At 41.8% G+C, this 22,646-nt stretch overlaps 3 protein-coding genes across 3 annotated transcripts; all 3 read left to right on the plus strand.

Annotated features, from left to right (window-relative positions):
* The first annotated feature begins 569 nt into the window (after positions 1 to 569).
* On the plus strand, positions 570 to 6,911 carry tmco6 (transmembrane and coiled-coil domains 6). Its single transcript, XM_030062741.1, has 13 exons — positions 570 to 772; positions 1,439 to 1,545; positions 1,654 to 1,763; positions 1,873 to 2,056; positions 2,148 to 2,252; positions 2,582 to 2,673; positions 2,817 to 2,933; positions 3,064 to 3,178; positions 3,493 to 3,673; positions 4,577 to 4,671; positions 5,344 to 5,511; positions 5,846 to 5,971; positions 6,077 to 6,911. The coding sequence occupies exons 1-13, from the start codon at positions 682 to 684 to the stop codon at positions 6,098 to 6,100; spliced, it is 1,515 nt and encodes a 504-aa protein (XP_029918601.1). The 5' UTR covers positions 570 to 681; the 3' UTR covers positions 6,101 to 6,911.
* A 4,143-nt stretch (positions 6,912 to 11,054) lies between these two features.
* LOC115366252 (carnosine synthase 1-like) lies at positions 11,055 to 18,516 on the plus strand. The gene is made up of 8 exons (XM_030061609.1): positions 11,055 to 11,214; positions 11,388 to 11,477; positions 13,561 to 14,009; positions 14,130 to 14,346; positions 15,365 to 15,444; positions 15,555 to 15,786; positions 16,408 to 16,682; positions 16,849 to 18,516. The coding sequence occupies exons 1-8, from the start codon at positions 11,055 to 11,057 to the stop codon at positions 18,397 to 18,399; spliced, it is 3,054 nt and encodes a 1,017-aa protein (XP_029917469.1). The 3' UTR covers positions 18,400 to 18,516.
* Positions 18,517 to 19,690: 1,174 nt separating this feature from the next.
* Positions 19,691 to 22,560, plus strand: LOC115366862 (membrane-spanning 4-domains subfamily A member 4D-like). The gene is made up of 7 exons (XM_030062512.1): positions 19,691 to 19,751; positions 19,943 to 20,102; positions 20,286 to 20,396; positions 21,608 to 21,664; positions 21,754 to 21,891; positions 21,994 to 22,107; positions 22,260 to 22,560. Exons 2-7 carry the CDS (start codon positions 19,968 to 19,970, stop codon positions 22,290 to 22,292), a joined length of 588 nt encoding a protein of 195 aa, XP_029918372.1. The 5' UTR covers positions 19,691 to 19,751; positions 19,943 to 19,967; the 3' UTR covers positions 22,293 to 22,560.
* The last annotated feature ends 86 nt before the right edge of the window (positions 22,561 to 22,646 follow it).

Genomic DNA, 22,646 nt, shown 5'->3' on the forward strand with positions numbered 1-22,646 from the left:
CGTGACTTTGGCCTGTTCAAAAGAAAACAATATTGTGATTCTGGGCTGATGTCACCAGGATTCCCTTCTCACTAAATTTAAATGCAAAGTAAATACACAGCAAGCAGCAGCGTGCGACAGTGTGTGGAGGATCCAACTTTGCAAAGTGAAGCCTTGTGGTTCCTTGGCCAAAAAAAAAAAAATGTTAGTTTTTTTGCAAATTAATGACTTTAATCTTAGAAATTCTGAGGTTTTTTTTTTCTGAATATCAGCCCTCTTTAGGCTCCATTTTTCCCCCCTACATTGGCTCTAACATGCCATTGTACATATTTGTCTGTGAGAAGCATGCTATTTTTATACGTTTTTTAACGTTTGTCATTATTTCCATGTATGCACTGCACATTTTGATTTTAGTAGAAATAAATCTATTTCACAATTTTCTTAAATTGTCTGCTGCTAACTGAGTTGTGTCATTGTGGGCTTGAAGCAGACGTGATGCTGTAGTTTGTTGACTGTGCCACCGGGTCTGTGCGGTAGGTGGCGCTGCAGGAGGCGGAGGACAGAAACGTAAAGCAGAAGAAGAAATTCAACATGACAACATGAGTCCTGCTTGGTAATGAGGTTCACAACAGCAGCACGGTGTCCAGTGTCCACGGTGTCCAGTAATGACGCCAGGTGAAACTACACCGGTCCCGTAAAGAAATGTGGAGGTTAAATACAGTTCACCACAAGGCGGGTCGAGCCGGCAGCAGCTTGGAGGAGCTCAAGTTAAAGAGGAGAGAGCATGAGAAAGGTAACTCCACTGTCATTTCGTGTTAGCCCCAAGTGGTAAAATGCTATTTTAAATGTAAATTAACATGGTACTTTGTAAAGAAGCTATAGCTTGGTAATAACAGGTATGAACTCCCTCAGGAAACGTGACCTAAAACAGCCTTGCTTGCTGTTGCAGTATTTAAAGAGGTTAGGTTGTTGCCAAATTATGGCCATTATTACAAATAGCTAGCTAACATGAATTTCTTTAGTTGGTTAAAGTCGCTCAAGTGTCTTTATAACAGGTTTAAAAAGAACTGAACGGCTTAATTTGGTCATTGGCAAAAGCTATTTCATACTCCCAACCTTTAACGACTGGGGCACTGACTTACAAATTTAGCTTGGTGCAAATACGATATGACTTTCAAAATAAATGACACTTCAGGTCTAAACCTCGCCTTAACAGCTGACAGCTCTGCCACTATCCAGACAACAAGGGAAGGACATCACCATGCAATTCCTGTCAAGACAGCAACATAATATGAGCATTAAGTGCATCAATAATACATGTGGATAAACTGGACTAGAACATCGATATTACTAAAAATACCATATTGATCCTCAGCTGTGTTGAGTTTTGCGTGGCTCTGTTGGGCCAGGTGAGCAGGCAGGAGCAGGAGGTGTTGTGATTGTTGGTGTTGTGCTGCAGCACTGAGGCAGGCCCGCAGAGACAGACAGCTGGTGAGCAAGAGACTCCTGCTGAATGAAGATGAGGAGCAGCCAGGGAGTCCCATGGACACTAATTCAGGAGATCAGGTGGGTTTCCACATTTTTTTAAATTCCAACAACTGAAGTGGACACCTTGTTGTGGCAGCTGAATAAGAGGGATCTTGCCACCTGATGCGCTTGTCGTTTCCTTACAAGGTGGTGGATTTGTTCGGCAAACTCAAGCACGGTGGGCAGGAGAGGGAGGCTCACCTGAAGGCTCTGAGCAAAGCTCTCCGCAGTCCATCGGCACAGCTCACCTTTGTCAAGTACGAACACAATCCAGTGTCTCGTCGTCTCATCAGAGTAGTTGAACGTGGTGAAATGATGTTGCCTGGCTTTAACGCATGGTGTGTGCAACTCTTATCTTTCCTCCAGGCTGGAGAACAGTATGCACCTCCTTGTGGGTCTCCTCAGTGGCTCTGATGCTCAGTGCCGCCTGCAGGCTGTCCGGTGTCTTCACGAGCTGTCTAACTCTCACCACCCCAACGTGGTCCCGGCCTGTCTGCCTGCCACCCCCTACTTGCTCACCTACCTGTCTGGCCAGAGCACCAAGTTCACCGTCAGTATCCACACCCATGACCACAGACTCATGCTGGATACTGGTATTATTGACTAAATGTTTGTGATTGTGTGTGTTTGTACATACACAGGAGCTGTGTCTCTACACGCTGGGTAATTTGTGCCCAGACAGTGAAGTTGTGAGAGAGAAACTTCTGGCTCAGGGAATCATACCAGCTCTGGCAAACTGCATTCAGGTAAACTAACAAGATACATTTGGTCTGTAACATCGTAACAGCTCCTTAACTTTAATAGAAGTGCTCACACACATCAGAGTCTCTTCTGCGTCTTTGACATCAAGCAGAACATATGCAGCAATTTGTATAACTTCTTTTGTTTACTTTCCCAACTTGTTTATCATTGTCAAATTGATTGTGATACCTTGGTTTAATTAAACAAATGAGACCATGTTCAAGATGACAGGTAGCATCTTGAGAATTGATGTTGAAATGACACAGCACCTTTTGAATTTTTTTGGTTTATTTTCAGTTTTTAAGTTTTGATGTGTCTGTTTGTGTGCATACAGAACCAGAGACATAGCTTGGCGGTGGTGGAAGCTGCAGGATTCACCCTCTCCCAGCTCCTCCAGGCCAAAGATGCAGCAGAGAAAGTCATCCCGTAAGCGCACTAACAACACGCCAATACTTCCTCATCTCTGCTGAGTTTCTCTGCACGGCTGGACTCAAATCATAAGTCTCCTAGGTGTTGCACAAGTAAAACACTGTTTTCCGTTGTGTGATTGTCTTCCTCTTTGTCTGGAGGATGGTCCTTGCTTCTGGCTTACCTCCACACTTGTTGTCAGTTCTGACCCCTGACCCCCAGTTTGGCCTGGCTCCTGCTATCGAGTGCGCCTGGTGTCTGCACTACCTCACATGCAGGTGAGATGAACATGTGTCAAGAGTGGAGTGCATGTATGTCGTTTACACTACATGTGATTGCTGCTGATTTTGACTTAATACAGTAGAGTTATGTGATAATAATGTGGCTTTAATGTATCTCAAACCAAAGCAACGTGGACAACAGGCTGCTGTTGGCTCATGGGGCCCTGGCACGGTGCAGTACCCTGTTAGTGTCACTAGGCGATGCTGTGGCTAAAGGAGACAAAGAAGGAGGAATGGAGCTGGTAAGGAAATATTGGCTTCATTGGCTTCATATTGGCTATATATTGGGTCAAATTGGCTTATTTATTTATTTGTTTGCCTTAAAAAATAACATCCCAGCATGTAAACTTTTTTTAAATACTGCAAGTGTCAAAATGATGAATGAGAATAAGTGGTAACTGGTATATTGAGATTACTGGTGTACCATACTGACATGCTTTCACATAGTGGCCACCAAGATTTTTTGACTCTCTCTCTCTCTCTCTCTCTCTCTCTCTCTCTCTCTCTCTCTCTCTCTCTCTCTCTCTCTCTCTCTCTCCCCTCCCTCTCTCTCTAGCTTGTCTGGCCTCTGCTGCGCTGCGTGGGAAACCTGCTGTCCTCCGGCCCGATGGAGGACCTGAGCAGCCAAGTGGGTGATGTTTCTCTCCTGGCCGCTTTATGTGCACTTCTCCAGGCATACCTCCACAGCCAGCCGGCCTTGGCCAGAGAGTGTGCCTGGGTCCTCAATAACCTCACAGGTCAGTACGGGGCCAGTAGTCTGTTACAGTCACACCAAACCACTGCTTAATCCCAAAACATGCTCCTGATTTTACTCTTTAAAATGTGTAGATCTGGATATCTGCCTGTGCATCAAAAATAGAGTAATGTTAAAACATTTGGCGTGTCAGAGACATATCAGCATTAGGGACAGCTTATGTCAGAGAACATAATGAAGGTAGGACTCAAACTTACATAGTTGTCATCGTTGAGTTGTCACCAGACGTTGGAATTTAGTTTGGAGCCTATTTTGAGCAGCAGGTCACTTGGCACCTGTGCAGCAACTACAGAAAAATGGATTCATGTGCATTCCTCATTCATGTATACCCTCAGTTTTCTTTCCACCTATATGAGCCGATTTTTACATTGCATCTGGGTGTTAAATTATAGTTATAGACATCTTGAGATTAGCATCTGTGCTGCAATACAGTTAAGAGCTTGTTGTTTTTTGAAAAAGTTCCAGTTTTGATGTTTGTCAGTGGGTAATACAACACTAACCACTTCCCCTCACTGGATATCATCTGACTTTCATCCAGCTAATTTATTAAACAGATACAGTTGATGGAAAAATTTGCTTTGAGGCTTTACCGAAAATATTCTTCTTTTGAATGTGTCTTGGTGTCAACTTTCTATTCATACATTACATTCATAAATTACTATATATATAAATGGGCCATATTTTTGTTTTAAACATTGATATAAGCCCAGTATTTCACATCATCTTTAGTATCTGTAGCTTTTCCTCCTCTTTTTGCCCTGAGGATACATTCATTTATTCAGGTTATTAAGATTGTTAAATGTACAGCTCTGGATTTGATAACAATAAAGCATGTAACCTGGTTGCATGTTGTTGTTTCTGATACATTTTCCATCTCGTGTCCCAGCTGACTCCAGTGTATTCTGCTCTGCTCTGCTGGCTCTCAGCTTGGTTCCTGGTCTGATCCAGCTTCTGCCTTTCTCTCAAGGCATCAATACAATGGTGAGTGCAAGCTACACTTGATAAGATTAGGTTTTATAATGTAGTGTAGTGTCACTGTGGTGCAAAGTGGTAGACATCAAGTTTCTGGTGGTATGGCTTAGGATTTATAGCACATTTACCATGTGCTGTCTTTAGATGATGGTAAATGTGCCATTTTAATTCTCCTGCACCTCAGCACGGCTTCTGATACGGTGGATCTTTCTATAACACCATCTCAGGACAAGGTGGGCACTGCCTTCACGTGGTTTGGTTGCTATTTAGCCTACAGGACATACCCGGTCAAGATTACATTTTAGGGCCCATTTTATTGAGGATGTATATGCTCCCGTTGGGCTCTGTCTTCCACAAGCACAATCACTTTGATTGTCACGCCAAGGACACGCAAATATACCTTAAATTGAATCTTGGGATACCCACTCCATCCATTAAATGAGAATAAGACAGAAGTTATTGTTTTTGGTCCCCAACACCAGCAGGGATATAGTGAGCTGCAAACATCCATGTCCATTCCAGGAATCCTGGTGTCATCTTTGAAATGTGACTCTATCGTGAAAGGTTTCTATTTTCAGCTGAGGAATATTGCCAAACCGAAGTCAATTCTTTCTCCCATCTCACATCCCCCCTAATGCCGCACTCCCATCTCTCTGTTCTCTACCCTGTTACTGTGTCCAGGTCCTAAGGGTTCTGGGAAACATCGCCCATAAGAAAAAGGAGCATTGCGTACAGCTGGCCCAGTGTGGACTGCTGCCTGCGCTCTGTGCCACACTCAAAATGGCTGACCAAGAAATGGTAACACTCAGCTTGGAGGTGCTGTTCCTGCTGGTAACTAGCAGTCCAAGGGTAAGCAAGCCCGTATCAACTTGTTCAAAGCGATTGTTGGATTTCTTACCCATATAGGGGTATTTGCTACTATTGTAATAGATCCTCCAATATGATCCATCAGCTTCTTTCCTGTTGCCAGAATGAACGCTTCACCGGGAGTGTTTTTCAAAATGATTGCAGTGTACCTGGCTCATCAGAGAACACAGTTTCAAGCTGGTGGACCTACTGTTTGTGTACTATTGCGCAGCAGCTCCCCCATGCTGTGATAAAGATTTGCTTTTGCTAATTGTAACAGTCCTCTCCAGCATTGTGCATGCATTGGACGATGAGATACCCTTTCCCTTCAACTCAGGTGGCAGAGGACTTTGTGAGGCAGAGTGGGCTGTCACTTTTAGAGGCCATTCAGTATAACAGCGAAGGAGAGGTGAGGCTAAGAGCGACACACCTCCTGGAGCACCACCTCATCTCCCACCACATGGTAAAGACTTTCTGCCCAGCAATGTTTTGCTTGTCTTGTTTTGGTGAGTTTTTACGTATTTGGAACTCAAAAGCGATCACCTGCATCTGTTTCCTTGCCTGACAGGTGGACAGAGTCACATCTCAGTGAATCTGCAGAGAGGAAACAAATTCAGATTTTGGGGTTTTACTGTCACCAGTCGAACATCCATGCAGCGTCAGCCAGTCAGGATACAGGAGTGTTTGTTTACATTTTAACTTATGGTTGTCAGTAATTTTTTTTTTTTTTTTGTAATGGACACACACCACTGTTTAGAGGTGTTTTTATAACTGTAGGTATATGGATGATGTATGGTCTAATTCCTGATATTTAGGCTATTTTTAATAACTTCAATGATGAAAAAATGTAATTTTATAGCTGAGATACAATGACTTTCCTTGTTATTGTCTCACATTCCTAAACATTGGTATGAAATGTATTTATAATCACATGAGGTCTGATATGTTTCATACTTAATTTCCTACATGATGTCCCACCTGTACCAGACTTGTAGACGAGCTTTCTTGTTGAGCTCTCTCTCTCTTTTGGCCTGTGAACCTTTGCTAGCTCCTTATTTGTCTCATCTACTCACTAATTTATCTTCATTTATTTCTTGATTATGATGCTGGTAACTGTCAGTGCCTTGTGCCAGATCATAATCACTGTCATAATCATAATGAATTATGTGGATTTCCATGCTTATTTTCAGTTGAGTCTAAATGGTCCTCACCTGAATGGACCCTTGAATGATACAAAAGCACCTTCTCTTTGTCCATCTCAGGGTTTCAATAATGTGGGGATATTTTAATACTTCAAGATGTTTAAGTATAACATACTTACCTGTCATGAATGACTGGGTGTAATCATGTGCATGAACTGTAACTAAATAAATGAATAAACCACAGCTTCACTACGAGCATCAGAACTGGTTTTTGGCTTTATTATCCCTTAACACTAATTAACTGTGATGGTTTGGTAGTTATGAAATTGCAGCTGTTACATATTGTGATTGTTATTGCATTGTAGATTTTATCTTATAAAAAAAAAAAAAAAAAAAAAAAAAAATCACCAAAATTAGAAATGACATTTTTATATCTGAAAGCTGTGGTGTAACCAGAAGGACACCCCTAAGACAGCAGCAGGTACATATTTGTTAAACAGTGAGCACAAGTTATCCAAGGTCGCTACTTTATCCTCCCCAAGTTCTGAAAGGCCATGCATCTGTTTATTGGTTGAGCTTGCTGGTTGCTTCTTCTGCCATTTGTTTTTGCACACTGTTTTGGGCTGGCTGCTTTGTATCATAGACCTGAGATACCCCTTATTTATGGATGTTTTGCCAAGTCAGTGCTTGACCAGTCAAGATAAACAGCTGCAGCTCTGGATTTGTGGTTGTAAAACAGGGACGGGCAGGGACAAAAAAAAGTGGCCCTGGACTTTGACCCGGCCAGACCCAGCCCCACCCGCGTCGTATGCCTTCATACATCATGTAAACAGTCCAGTCTGAGATCCAAAAATAAACAAATGGGTAGGCCATTGTGGTGCAAAGATAACAAGCATCAGCTGGACCCAGACCTCATGGGAAAGTCCCTTGAGAATCAACAAAAACAAGTGAAGGACAACAAGCTGTGTTATGGAGGTATGAAATCAGGTCAAGGCGCCAAGGAGTGTTGTTACTGTCACACTTGTGATGAATGCAAGGGAAAGCACTCCACCTGTCTCCATGATGAGGACTACAGAGGACATAAAGGTAGAGATAGGCCTGCATCCACTGTGAACACAGCTTCAAACACAGCGGATGAAACCACAGCAGTCATGGCACTCAACGTCACTAGAAAGGGTCAGTCAAACTTAGAGGGTCATTCATAGGCTGGCGAGGATGGCAAGGATGGCAAGGCTGAAATTACAGGAATTGGATATATGTTGGAGATATGAAAGAACCAAAGGCACACTCATACACATGCTATATGATTGCCAAAAGACTAGGAATCTATGGGATAATTTAATAAAATTTCTTAGCAAAGTATTTGGTATTGAATTGATACAAAGCCCAGCAGTGCATATTAGGTATAATGCCAGAGGAGGTGGAACTGACAGCACAACAAACTCTATAGTGCAGACCACAGGTTGTAGGATGGTGCTTAGACACTGGAAAGCAAAAAAAAAAAAAAAAAAATGTCATTCCTTTTAATCAATGGTGTGGAGAAATGCCCAAAATAGCCAACTATGAATGATTAATTTTTAAACTGAATGACAAGCAAGAGGTATTTTGGAAAATATGGGGCCCTCATTTGAAGACAATTTTGAATGGTGAACTAAGGAGAAGATGAGAGAGAGATGATATGTGAACAGCACTGCTTATTGATTACTATGATATATGTTATATGTATTACACTAATTATGTTATATGATGATGTTTATCCAATGGATGGCGATGGGAGTGTGAGAAGAAACTTGATTGGACCTCCACTACAAACCCATTCAAGGAACAACTTGTCTATGCATTATTAGACACTCAAAGTGAGCATGATCATAAATAGTGAAATTCATGGGTTCACAGCAGCCCTCCTCCTTCACAAAGCTGCATTCCTGTGATTTGTTATCATATATCTACTCATGAAAGAGCAAAATGATGGTCTCACTTAACCGCAATCATTAACCAGAGGCCACCCCTCCTTAACTGTGTTTCAGGACTTCTAATTATTAACACCCAGACAGGCATAAGCAGGGACGGGCCCTATCCCATCCTGAGTTGATGTGCCCCCACTGACTGTGAGATAGGATGCAGCACTTATCACAGAATCAAATAGGGCCTGAAAAGGGCCGCACTTTTGCATGAACACTGTGATAAAACATAATTAGCATCTTGGTTCACACTCAAACATTTGGATCAACTTGTGCATTACTGCTTGGCAGAAAATCAAAATGTAAGACAACACCGACTAGATCGCTTCCATCGCCACCCCAAATGGAAAGTTCACCACGATCAGAGGGCCACAGAGTTGACTGCAGCACGCCATGAAGTCTGTCGAGGCTTCTGCAGACATTCATAAATGTCCAACACAAATGCACAAGTCATCCATATGATACAGTTTTGTTAGTTTGACAAAAGTCACAGTGTGGCTTGAGCTAAAATTGTTTGCTGATGTGTTAAAGTTAAATGTTATCTGCCATTCACATTTTCACATGTGCTTTGTAAAAATTAACAAAAACTGTTAATCAGGTTGCCCTTCAGGGACATTTCTGGAAAAATGGTGATATTCCTCATAATTTGACACCGAAAACACATTGAACAGAGTAACTGGCTTCATGTCTCCTCATGATAGGTAATGTTAAAAGGCAAACATGAGTACATAGTGCACAGTATTTTATAACTTGATTGGCTTGATTTAATAAGAAATTGAGTGTCCTTGTAGCTCAGCAATACAAATCATGTTTTGTTTTGTTTTGTTTTGTTTTGTTTTTTTTCTCTCATTGGTTCTTGATCTCAGTGTGTGGGCATTGTTATTAACCCCAAATTTATACATTTCAACTCAAAGACAAAAGAAATGGGGTATGAGAATTATTTCTGTGATGCCCCAAAACTGAGACTAACTAATGAAACACGGAGAACTGTCATCTGTTGCATAACATATATTTTTTTTTTATTTTGTAGTGGTGATTTTCCTCTTTCTGATCCCTCCTCACCACGAAGCCAGCCACCTCCCCTCATCCCACCCCCCACCCATGTCGTACCTTCAAATGCCCTGCATCTGGCTGTCAGTTTTCAGTGTGCAGCTTGTGCCCTGCCATCACTATGGTGAGCTCTCTGGATGTTGGAACTGACTTTGAATTAGATACAGTGATTTAGCTACATTTTTGGATTTTAAATGCATTTTGTTCATGTATTTATTATTGTATTGTTATGTATGTGCGTTTAGTTGTTACATTTAGATTTTTACTAGAATACAATGGGTTTGCAATGGCATGCTGGGCTTTTTTCATATAGCATTACTTTTTCTTTTGCATGCATCGTTATCCTTGCTTATTAGTTTACTAAAATTGATGAAGCTGAACATTCAGCAAGTAAATTCAGTCTGTGCTGCAAAATCAAACTTATTTTTGAGGTTTAATGTTTTATTTTGAGCATGAGTCAGAATTTTGCGTGATAATGGTCTTTGTGTGTAAATTTTAAGAGTTTTGCACCGCTCATTTACTTGTATGTGCAACCTTTGTGGCATGATGGATGTTGCAGTGTCACACGGGATTTACATGTGCATGTTGTGGTAGTGTACATGTGCAAAACCATGGTCGAAGGGGAAGTCTGACATAAATTTAGCCTTGAGTGTTATTTAGGTAATAGTGTAAGAGCATCTTGAGTGAGCTAAAAGGGCACGAGTAAGGGTCAGCACCTATGGCAGTAAACTAAAAATAGTTGGGATTTTTTCCCCACACTAAATACAAATTATTTTGTTGAACCACAGTTGTTGAGCCACAGCTCCTTTTGTACAGCTTCTGTTATTGAGGGCACCCGTGTTAACTAAGCACACTGTAAAATAATGGAAGTAAAGTGATAGGGAAACAGTAGCAAGAGAAGCATGATGAAAGGCGATGCATCATGAAACATCTATAGGGAAAACACTGATATAGATATAGACATAGATGTGTATACATTTTCATCTTTAGAATCTTTAGAGGATTTAGCACCAACCCTTAACCTTTATTTGGTTTGGCTGAATTCCAGTTGAGAAGTTGCAAACCCCTGTGGTTGCCTGACTTAGTGCAGTCGGTGTCATCTGACCATGAATGTCAAAGATCAATGGCATACGTAAGTGTGTGCGTGCATTCCCACGTGTGCACATGCTACTTTTGCCATGTGATTACACCATTGAAGTTACTGGCGTTGTATAGTATTTCCAAAATGTACTAGCAGCTGACAGCATTGTGATTTGTGTTTTTTTTCCTATTGCACTCTCTTCTTTCTGCACACACACACACACACACACACAAACACACACACACACACACACACACACACACACACACACACACACACACAATCCAGCTCTCCATCAGCTCTTTCTCCAGCATGTTTGCTCCACATGCCACCCTGTCCTCCTCCCAGTGGGAGTCTGCTGGGAGCAGGTATGTGAAGTTGGCCTCCACCAGCCTGGAGGAGGGACTGAACCAGACTCTGCAACAGGCGCTGAGGGAACTTGACCTGCCTGAAACACAGGATGTGCCACAGGGTAAGGTCAAGTGCAACACTGCCACAGTACAGCCACCTATCAGCCTACCGTCACTAACACCTACAGCATATGAATGGAGCAATGGTAGAATATCTACCAGCTCTGCTCCCACCAGTAGTCAGACATTTTTGGTTGGACTACAACTTGGTTGTTTATGAATCTCCTCCATCCAGGTGTGAAACACTCAGACTTATGCATCTGTGTTTTGGGGTCTCCCCTACCCTACCTCCCCTTCCTGCTGGAGGCTGGACAGAGGAGTCCAGGTAAAGAGAAACAAAACTCTTTGATAATCTTATAATGTTTTCTATTTGCATGTGGAGTCACAATTTGTGTCCAGAATTTCCAGTGATATTGTGAGTTGAAGAACATTATTATGGCATGTTATACGTATGTTGGTGGCATAGTCTTATAGGTGTGGTAAAAAAATATAAAATCCATTAGACGACCTACAGCTGAAAATTACTATGGAAAATCAAACCAATTAGATTGTGAATAATTGAGAAAAAATCCTAAAAACCAAGAATTTAGTTAAAAACATGACGTCCATTCCAGGCCTTTCTATGGACGGTTTTGCCTTTTCTTTCATTGCTATGAAAAGCGGTGAGCACATCTATGCTCCCAAGACGATGAACCCTGTCACTTCTGGTGACCTCATGACCTTTCCACTTGTGCCACCCTCAGGCCAAAATGTCAATTTTTCTCATGTGATGTCATGAAATGTAATCATTATATTGGAATATTTGGTGAGAGCATTTATACTCCCAAAAGGAACTAATGTGGATTTAACAAAAAAACATAGTTTACTCTTGAGTGTGGTGACCATATGACCTTTAACAAGCACCACCTCTCAGGCCAAAATGTCAAATTTGATATCTCACAATATATTGGGCAGGTTACCATGACATTTAATGAGCACACTCATATTCCCCAGAGAAAGAGCCCACCTTGTTATTTTTGGTGATCCCATGACCTTTGTTGTAGCACCACCCTCACACCAAAATGTCAGATTTGCACATGAGCTATTACTAAATCTAATTAGCTGATTGATATTAATTTAATAATCATGGTATTGATGGATTTGATATGGTGAATGCATTCATATTTCCCAAAGGAAGATTGCTCTTCATTTTGATGACCACATTGCCTTTCATCTGGTACCAGCCTTTGACCAAAATATCAGATTTTGGCCGAAGGGTCTAATCTGTTGAATGTCATGACTCTGTTGGTTGGATCAGAGCTGATCGAGGCCCTTGTGATCCCAAACATTGTATGTTTACGTAATAAAGTTAACATGTAGTACACGTGAGTAGGGTTGTTTTCCATGTTTACTGGACCCTTTTTTAACCCATCACCTACTCAGATGGGCATTTGATCTCTTAAAAATAATCAGTTGGGCAGATTGCCATTAAATGTAGAAAGTTCATCTATGCTATCTGCACCAGAGGATGAACCTTGTCAACTCTGGTGAGCTCTTGACCTTCATGCATCATTCAGCAGGAGCAATGCTTTAAGAGGGAATGCCTAACCTCCTCTTTCGTAGTCCCTTGGGAACTATTTGCAGGTCTACCTGGTACTTCTGGGTCCATTGCCTCATGTTGGAAAAAAGATCTAATGAGAGTGTCACTGCAGTGCTCATCTCTTTTCATCAATAAATATGATGTTTATTTTGTTGTTGTATCTGTTATAACTAATAAGAGACATTTTACAATAATGGTTGGTGAGAGGTAATGATAACAGTAAATAGATAATAGAGGATAATTTTATTTATAGAGCACTTTTCAAGCAATAAGTACAAGGTGCTTAACAAAGTGAGGAAATTTAAACATAGCCAACATTAAAGAACAACTGCAAGAGGTATGCCTATGTAATGAAACTTATGCATGTACATACGCGCACAATTAAAAAACATAAGCAGCATTAGTGGCAACTGTAAGAACTAAAAAATGAAACTTCTGCATATATGTACAGCTACATACATAAGCATATAAATATGCACATACATACATACATACATACATACTCACACACGTGTGATGTGTCTTTCTTTCTTTCTTTCTTCTTTCTTTTTCTTTTTTTTTTTTTTTTTTTTAGTTTTTTGGAGTACCAAAATTCTTTTCTTTGTTTTTTATCATGTAAAAGCAAGACTGTAAAAGCAAGTTTTAAAGTTTTAGTTGATCAAAAAAGAACAAGTCTTCATTTGAAATATTTAGCTATGATTATTTAGACTTTCCATTATGTGCACTGACACTGTGTGCCAAGAGTACCACATTCCAGTCACTGATGAACTTTGCATGACCGTAGAGAAACCGGTCAAGAATCTCTCTCTCTCCCCTACTCCTCTTCCAGGAGATGCCCTGCTGTGCTTCTCACCTTCTTGGCTCTCATGCTCCTCCTCCTCCCTCCTGGTTCACAAGGCTGTCACCTTTGACCTTGGGGGACGCACATTCCTTACCAGCTTCAATCCCCCTCGGGTGGTCACCTACTTCCTGTCATGTGACCCTTTCTCTGCGGAGGAAGTAACCCGTGGAGTGGATTGCCCAATGGGAACGTCTGGATCCCTGGGGATGTTTTGGGGGGATGTTCTGACTAGCAGGTTTCTGTTGGAGAAAGCTAAGATCCACACTCCCACGACCCTGGCATTACTGATGCCTTCGGAACAGACAGTCCTAGAGGAGGGCACCATGGGAGGGCTAGAGCTTGTGCACCTGGCAACAACAGTGAAGGATGACCTGAATTCCATTAGAAACAAGGTGGATTCCTTCCTGGACTCAGAGACTATGAGGCTCTCAGACAAGGTGTGTCCAATACTGCTGAGTTATCACTTTCCCTCCAGAAATTTTATTTTAGTGAAACTACTCAAATTAGTGTAATGGTGACATCGAAACTATTGATTCTTTTAACTTGCTCTGATGAAGGTGGTGCTGAGATGCAGCGGAGGGAGGTTTGTGAGCCAAGGAGCAGCAGCCTCCACCCCCATTTACCTGCCCAAAAGCAACAGAGACGAGGTGTGGGCCAGAGTAGATGAGTTGCTGCCAAGCCTGCTCCCTGGAGAGGCCGTTCTCTTGGAAACCTATTGCCCCCCACTGAAGCCTGGAGCTCGAGTAGAGACCCACTCTTTGGAGGAGTACACTGGTGAGGGCTTCAGTGGGCAGAATAGGTTGGGTTAGTGGCCCCCTGAAAGTCAGAAACCTTGCTTAAAGACAATGAACAACTTGAGAGGTAATGATGCACCTGGGTAGTAAACCTGTTATTATATTGTCTTATATTATGCAATGTGTTTTTAAATTCCCAGGTTGTTCAAAAGGTTTCTACAAGTACATGTGCTGTGAGTGCTTACCTGAATGATACTGGTGTGGATGTATGCATCAAATTTATGATTCTATTATCAACAACAAAGGGAACTACATTTTAGGAACCCTTTAATTAATTTTTTAACTAATCAAATAAAGATATGAACCATAGGCTTCATACAATGGAACAATAAATATAATTTCTTAAAGGTATAATCAGTTATTACTTAGGTTGCCTGAGGCACAAAATGACCATGTTATGAAAGCAGGGGTTCTCCAGTGGTGTGGCTCAGTGGTAGTCACGCCACAGTTTTCTCAATGGCTGCTGAGAATTCAAGGTTTCAAAACACTTTGGTTGACATTTCAGAATGACGTTGGCCATAATTCCAATCAACTAACCAGCTAATCCAGGTAAAACTCGATTTCAAATTTTCTACAGGCTACTGCAGCTGGCAGGGACCACAGGGTGAGACAGGTTGGGGCAGAGCTGGGTGCTGTTCTAATGATTGCCACAAGATGTTACTAAAGAGCCCATATTACTGATTGTTACTTTAACACAACCCATACCAACAACACTGTTATCCAATGCATTATGAACAATGGGGTCTATCAGAAAAATGGTCAATGATAATACATTGACTCTCTCAAGTGGTTTTTATTGCAATTTGTACTGTCTATTTTTGCATATTTACTGACATATTCACCGATTTCAATCTAATGTATTGGAACAATACTGGCCAGTGTTAGCAGCCATACAACATACACACCTTTACACTTTTTACACACCACACTGAACTGTTTTTGTGCAGTATGCTATAGATAAAAAACAGAATTGCTCATTTAACCCCTTGTTTTGTCAGACTGCAGGGGTCCAGACCTGTCCTTCAGAGTGTGTGCCATTGTTACTCGATCCCCTCAGAATGTCCCTCTCCTGTACAAGGTGTGTGTCAGGTTGAGAAGACAAATTGTTCATGAAGTTGGATAATATGCAGCATGCAAATTCATTTGACTCACTTCTGTCTCTCTCAATCTCATCCTGGTCCCTCTCAGATGGTGTGCAGAGTGGGAGCATCTGACACCCCTCTGTCTCACCACCAATCTCTGAGTCAGTCCCTGGAGACTACACTGTCAGAGTGTGGCTTCACCGACCCTGCATTAGCTGCCTCCATCCGTCGCCTGGCAACCAACACCGCCCTGGACTGCCTCCGTGTTATCATGGAAACAGAGGCAAGCATGTCCTCTGAAAGCCGTGGTGGACTCTCGGCACAAACGGACATGATAGGTGTGTGATCGTGTCTAGGTATGTGTTTGTGTGCTTCTGATGTGTACATAAGGTGCTGAATCAGGTTTAGTATCAAATGATTGTCCTGTTTCAGAGGCTGGAAAACGTTAAAGCAACATAAAGGTAGATGAAAACATTTCTTGTGCCTTCTATTAAAAAAAATGTCAGTGGCAGCTCATGTGCTGTTGAGGATATTGGGGTCTTGAGCTGTATTTGCCAAATGAGGGATTGGCTTTGCCAGTATTTCAGTTTTGGTGTCACAATCACTTGTCCTTTAGCACTGCTATTAGGCCACAGTGTCAAATTGATATTTCAAACTCTATCAGATTGATTGCCATGAAATTTGGTAAGCATATTCATGCTACCCAGAGTATGCAGCCTGTCAACTTTGGTGACCTTGTGACATTTCCTCTAGTGCCACCCTCAGGCCAAACATTTGGCCACACTTCTAACCTTCAACCAAATGTACACATCCCTTTCTCCCTCAGTCTTCCTTCTTCTATCATACTGGACCAGACCAGTGGGCCACCAGCAAGAAAACCCATGCTTTCTTTCAAATTAAGTCACAGCCCTATTATGTCTCAACTACGATACTCTCAAATCTCTCTCTGTGCCTCTCAGGAGTGGACCTGATCTTCACATCTGACGGTTCCACCATCAAACCAGTTGTCCTGGGCTTCCATCCATCCCTCTGTCTCCAGTCCTCCATCCCAGAGCAAAGGACAGTAAAGGAAATATTTGACCGGGAGACGGAAGCATGTCGGGGCACCCTCCTTCTCACACCGTTCACTCGCTCTCAGTGCTACTTGATGCAGGAGAAGACAGTGCTTGTGGTGGGAGCAGGGTCTTACAGTAAGAAGTTTATCTGGGAGGCGGCCAAGCACTACAAAATCAAGGTAACAATCTCAGAGAGTAACAGTGTGCAGCATGAAAAATGTGTGTCACTAGTCATGTCACTAGTGGCAGATACATCGCTATATAATTATACATATTTATGAAGTCCTTGTGTTCTACCCTGCCACGTAAATGATAACTGACATGCTTGCTACCATTTGAAATCAGATTCTTCTGGTGGACAGTGACCCAAAACACTTTGCATCAAAAATGGTGGATCACTTCTTGCCCCTGCCTGACCTCCCAGACCATCGTCGGGATGACCAGCACTGCATCTATATCTGTGATTGGCTGTCCACCTCTGGACTTCATCCTGATGGCTGTGTATGCTTCTGGGATGACTGTGTGGTCTTAACGTCGCTGATTTGTGATAGGCTGGGGCTGAGAGGGTCACATACCATGGCTGTTGGCATTGCCAAGGAGAAAAGCCGTACCCATCTGCACCTCCTGAGTCTGCTGATGTCCACAGGGACCCAATCAGTCTCTGCTGAGCTGCCCACTGGCCAGGCGGATAGCCAGGTAGACCTCAAGAATGGACCCAGAGGAGGGATCATCAGCATGGAAGGAGACAGCTTGAGAGCAATGCCTGATTTTAACACTATCAATCTCCTTAATGGGATCACAGACAAACCTGAGAACATCTGTGCTCACTCCTCACCATCTCCGTCCCTTTGCTTGTGGCCTTCTTCTTCCTCAATGTCCTCAGGTTCATTCCATCCATCGGTTCCCCTACTCTCCCCCTCTCCCAGTTCCTATGCAGTTCCCTGCCTCCATGTGGAGAGTGCATTGGACCTGCAGAAAGCTGCCCAGGGAGGACAGAGGCTGCCAGGGGCTACGAGTATTGGACTGGTCAGGTTCCCTGCTGTGATGAAGCTTGAGTACGGAGCAGGAGCAGTGGGCGTCAGGAAAGTAGGCTCCCTCTCAGAGAGTCTTGCACATTTTGAACGCATCGCAGGTGACCTGAGAGAGGAGACAGACTACCCAGGTATTGGCCTGGGCTGGGGCAACGCCATGACCCTTATGGAGTATGTGGGGGGCACCGAGCACGATGTGGACCTAATGCTGTTCAACGGCCAACTGGAGGGGGCCTTTGTGTCTGACAACGGCCCCACCCGAGCTCCTACCTTCACCGAAACAGCAGCTCAGATGCCCTCAGGCCTGGCTCCAGATAAGCGTGCCCAGCTGATCCGGGCAGCATATCATGCCTGCTTGGGCTGTGGCCTGCGGGATGGAGTCTACAATGTGGAGCTCAAGATGACCAAGCTGGGCCCACGCCTCATTGAGATCAATGCACGGATGGGAGGCTTCTACCTGCGGGACTGGATCCTGCAGCTGTACGGTGTCGATCTTCTCATGGCTGCCTTCATGATTGCCTGTGGTGTGCGGCCACGCCTGCCCTCAGCAACAGATCTGCCGGCCAGGGGCCACTTTGTCGGGGTGATGTGTGTGGTTTCACAGCACCTTCAGGCCTTGAGGAGCACCGCCAGCCCCCAGCGTCTGCGCAGCCTGCACCAGGAGGGAGCGTTGTGGCTCAACGAGCTGGCCGCTGATGATGAACTAATTGCAGGGGAGTACGAGGAGCCTTTCTGTAATGTGGGGGTCCGAGACACCTGCAGCAGGGAGAGGGCCTGCCAGCGACTTCTGGCCCTCTGTCAGGGCTTGGGGTTGCACTGCCCACCGCGCTATGACCTGGAATACTTCCTGTCACATTTCCATTAAGTAGAATTCAGAATGTAGAGACGCTCATTGGGTCTTCTGCATTTATTTTATTTATTTATTTAACCATGATATGAAAAAGCAGGGCTAATTTGACAATAATTAATTTAAGGTAATGTGTCAGCCAGTCAATGTGAATGTAACAGGTTCATTCTCACAAGAAAAAGAAAAAAATGTTTCTGAAACTAATATAATTTGAATTGTATTTTTTTGTCAGGATTTTGGGACCATACAAAAAGATCAGCGTAAGATGTTGAAATATCACAACACAAATTCATGGGTGGAATTACATTTGCATTATTCATGAGTCCAAACAATTTTATCCGCCCTGCAATGCTGTTTGAATTTTAAAGACAGAAAAAAGTACCTGCCCCTCTCATTAGTAACACTACTTAATTCAGTGTAGTTTGAAGAACAGTCACAACAGTGTGCGCAGAGTGATATGCCAGAGTTGAATGACCCTTTATTACCTAGCAATTCAAAATATCACAAGCAGCAAAGTTATACTGTGGAGAGACAAGCAACAACAGATGGGTGAGGTACAAGCTGATGAGACCACTTTTACAATTTTGGCAAATATGAAGACAATGTCCAAAGAGCTGCAACTGTAAGTGTGAGAGATCAGTCCCTCCCTAGACATCACTGTAAGGGACTTCTAGCTCCTCTGTAAGTGTATGGCTTTTTGGAGAAACTTCATACTTTGATTGTTAACTTCGTTTATGCATGGAGGGTAAAAGCTGCAAAGGTTACTTGAAATGAAAGCTCACTGTAAGTGCCCTTGAAGTAAATCACCATGATTGTCAGATGTTGACAATGTTGATTTGCAAAAAAAAAAAAAAAAAAAAAAAAAAAAAAAAAAAAAATCATATTGTATTGTAACCTGCTTAATGTATTGTTTTAGTTTAAAAGGTCATTTGAGGCAGCTGAGCTCCACCTTTGGTAAAGAGCAGATCCAGATCTTTTGTTTGCTCAAAAGTCACAGCTGGCAATAAAGTGCTTCCTGATGATGAGAAACACTCTTGTTGTCCTTCTTGCATATCTCAGTGGGATTTTCCAAAAGGAGCTGTCAAATGTACACTTTATCGTCACTGACCCTGCTGGAATTGGATATAAGATAAGAGTATACTTCAATGTTTATGTGTTTAAGCATGATTGAAATATGAGTTAGTAAATTACAAAGCATTTTACCAAGGAAGAGTCTCAGTCTTTGTCATGTAAACAAAGTTATCAGCCCCTCCCTTTAATGAAAAAAAAAAGGCCAAATCTCAAATTTCCCAACTTCCTTTACACACCCCTAAAATCCCCCTTCCCTTCTCACTCGCAGTCCTTTTTTCCACATGAACACTGCAAACAAGGTGGGTAACTTCATGTTTTTCTGGATATCACTGTGTTCTTTGACACTGCATTCACAATCTGTCCTCCAGTTCCAACGTGATTTTGCTATACAACAGTGATTTTTATCTGCCTAAAGTATCCCTAAGACTTTTATTGTACAAAGACTGTACTGTTGAAGGGTGATTACAAATCTGGTTCTGTTTGGGTCAAGACCTAACTCAGTGGCATTTCTGACAATGGAGGATACTGAGTCAACAGCTAGGGAGAGGACGAGAGGAAATGACGGGAATCAGGAACCAGAGACGAACACAGTACTGATGTCTAGCAAGCCTCTGCATCGATTCATCAGTGGAGACCCGAAAAGTCTTGGGGTAACATCTTACACCACCAAAGAAATATGACTGTGACATTGTATGTACAAGGGAGAGCTTATTCTGTATTCAAAATAGAAACAGATCATCCAGGGTGGGCAGTCAAAGGAAGGACGCAGGTTACATACATATTGTATTTACATTGGTTCCACTGTCCATCTCTTCATGTCCCCTCCTTCCTAGATTGTTGTCCTGATCTTTGGCTGTGCAGAGCTCCTGATGGGATTTCAGATGGCCAAAGACAAACTTGAAAACTCTACTAAGATCTACGTCCCTTTCTGGCAGGGGGCTCTGGTACTGAGCATTCAAGTGGTTTGCAGTTAAATGCAGAAGTGGAAAGAGATGCTGTAATGTTTCACTTGAAAGGTTGTATTTTCACTGATATATTTCTCAAGTAGAAGTAAAAGTGCCTATCCTGGAAAACACTCAAGTGAAAGAGTAGTCAACTTCACTGAGTGCAGCTTGATAGAAAAAAAAAAGCCTGTATAAATTGGAGGACATGCCATTTCAGCAAGAACTCTTGATCAAATGTAGCTCTCTCAGATAAATGTTAACCTTTAGTTAATAGTTATTTTATTTTTCAATTAACAAACAATTAAATGATAATTAATGTTTACTTATTACACAAGAAACTACCTATTAACAGTTTACTGTTGCACACATTACAACATTTCATATACAATATTAATTATTTTTTAATGATTACCAATTAATTTCATAAACATTTAAGAAATAATTTATAAAACATCTACAAACATTACATAGATAGATGGACCACATATTTTACAACACTATAAGTAGTTTGTAATCATCTATAAACATAATTTGAATTGTTATTATAACGTTTGCTCAGATGTTAGTAATACTTGGTTAATAGTTAATAAATACTGAGTCATGCATCTTTAAATATTATTTGGATAGCCTTTATAAAGTTGGATATTTTTAATTGAGGTGCTGAAGCTTCTAACTTCTTACAGTCTGCGTCAACTTGAAACCCATAATCACTGCTTGTGGCTATATGTATTAAATAATTACTATAAGCAGCAGTTGCAACTTCATATTAGCCATCCAAATAGTTTAGAGATGCTTTACAACCAATTATTAACCATTAACAAAGTGATTTCTTAAATGTTTACAAAAATAATTGGTAATCATGAACAAATACCTCATATAGTGGATAAAATATTATAATGTGTGCAACAATAAACTGTTAATAAATAGTCTGTGGAATAAGTAAACATTGTTAATAATCATTTAATTTGTTAACTATAAATAACTATTAACTAAAGTTTAATTGACAATCGGTTCACCATTTATTAATAATGGTTATTATAAAGTGTTCGGAGCTTTAATTACTGTCCTCTGACAACCACCATGAGGATCAATAGGGTGTATGTGTGTGTGTGTAAGCCACATGTTTGAATGTACCAGTCACATAGAGTTGGTTATGTGAAATATTTGGGGTGAATGAAGATGTAGAGTGATCTTTTTTGTTTTTCCACCAGTTTCTCATCTGTGGAAACCTCTCTATCTACACTGGGGTGCATCCATCCAAGAGAATGGTGGGTTCATACTCATGGTCTCACCTTTAGTATTCAGCAGTGGGCGGGAAAACAGATCCACCCATACAATCTTTTACAAACTTTCCCAGGTGACAGTGTGTTTGGCCATGTATGTGGTTTCCATCTTGGGAATCCTGCTCTCGCTTGGCATTAGGATATGGAGTATCTGTTATCTCCTCCACCTCCTTTGGCGGTATTGGAGCAGGACCTGGGCCCAACGGGAAGCTGTGAGTTGGCCCATATTTTCAAACTAAAAAGATGGCTTACACGTTTTAGTAATGAATGTCTTACATTTCTTTTTTTTTCTTTCACCTTCTCTCTTCAAAAAGACACAGCTTCTGATGGTTGAGGTCGTATTGTTCATTTCCACTTTCTGTGTGTCAGTGCTTCTCATCTTCCTGTCTGCAAAGGCACGTTTAGCCTTGAAATCCACACACACTCAGGTAACACATCTTACTAATATTGGTATTATTTTATTCAGAAAAGATCAGTCCCAGTGATATTCACCTCTACAAATGACAATGGCATTTAAAAGCTGTGCAGCAGACATTTTTCTCATTTTGTTGCTTTGACTCCACCTCTCTCTCTCCAACAGGTTGTTGTCCAGCATGTCCAGCAAGCAGAGTGACAGCACATCAGCCTGAGATCAACATATTACATTATATCTAATATATAACCTCAGTGCCAGCTGCAACATTTTTTCCTTGCATAAACCTCCTCTACAAGACAAGACATGCATGTGTTGTGTATCCTGTATGTGCAAGTGCTACACCACCAGATGGCAGCATAGCTCAGTCACACCCTATGGTATTTTTCAGTAACTGCATATTACCCATCAGACACTTTACATTTGTGACTTGTGATTTTAAGTTGGGTGATCTGAAAATGAAGCCACATCAGAATTAAATGCATTTGAGTTATTGTATTCTTTTATTTATCCTGCTTGTTTTGTAGACTTATTACAAGTCCCAACAATAAGTTA

This window comes from Myripristis murdjan, chromosome 10 (assembly GCF_902150065.1).
Source record: "Myripristis murdjan chromosome 10, fMyrMur1.1, whole genome shotgun sequence".
Classification (NCBI taxonomy): domain Eukaryota; kingdom Metazoa; phylum Chordata; class Actinopteri; order Holocentriformes; family Holocentridae; genus Myripristis; species Myripristis murdjan.

Bases quoted from the DNA above. Each gene is read 5' to 3' on its own strand.
- LOC115366862 (XM_030062512.1), top strand. From the start codon at position 19,968: ATGGAGGATACTGAGTCAACAGCTAGGGAGAGGACGAGAGGAAATGAC. The intron at 20,103-20,285 runs GTAACATCTTAC...CCTCCTTCCTAG, and splicing joins GAGACCCGAAAAGTCTTGGG to ATTGTTGTCCTGATCTTTGG. The intron at 20,397-21,607 runs GTACTGAGCATT...TTTTTCCACCAG, and splicing joins CTTTCTGGCAGGGGGCTCTG to TTTCTCATCTGTGGAAACCT.
- LOC115366252 (XM_030061609.1), top strand. From the start codon at position 11,055: ATGTTTGCTCCACATGCCACCCTGTCCTCCTCCCAGTGGGAGTCTGCT. The intron at 11,215-11,387 runs GTAAGGTCAAGT...TCCTCCATCCAG, and splicing joins AACACAGGATGTGCCACAGG to GTGTGAAACACTCAGACTTA. The intron at 14,347-15,364 runs GTGAGGGCTTCA...TTGTTTTGTCAG, and splicing joins CTCTTTGGAGGAGTACACTG to ACTGCAGGGGTCCAGACCTG.
- tmco6 (XM_030062741.1), top strand. From the start codon at position 682: ATGTGGAGGTTAAATACAGTTCACCACAAGGCGGGTCGAGCCGGCAGC. The intron at 1,764-1,872 runs GTACGAACACAA...TCTTTCCTCCAG, and splicing joins GCACAGCTCACCTTTGTCAA to GCTGGAGAACAGTATGCACC. The intron at 2,934-3,063 runs GTGAGATGAACA...CTCAAACCAAAG, and splicing joins CTGCACTACCTCACATGCAG to CAACGTGGACAACAGGCTGC.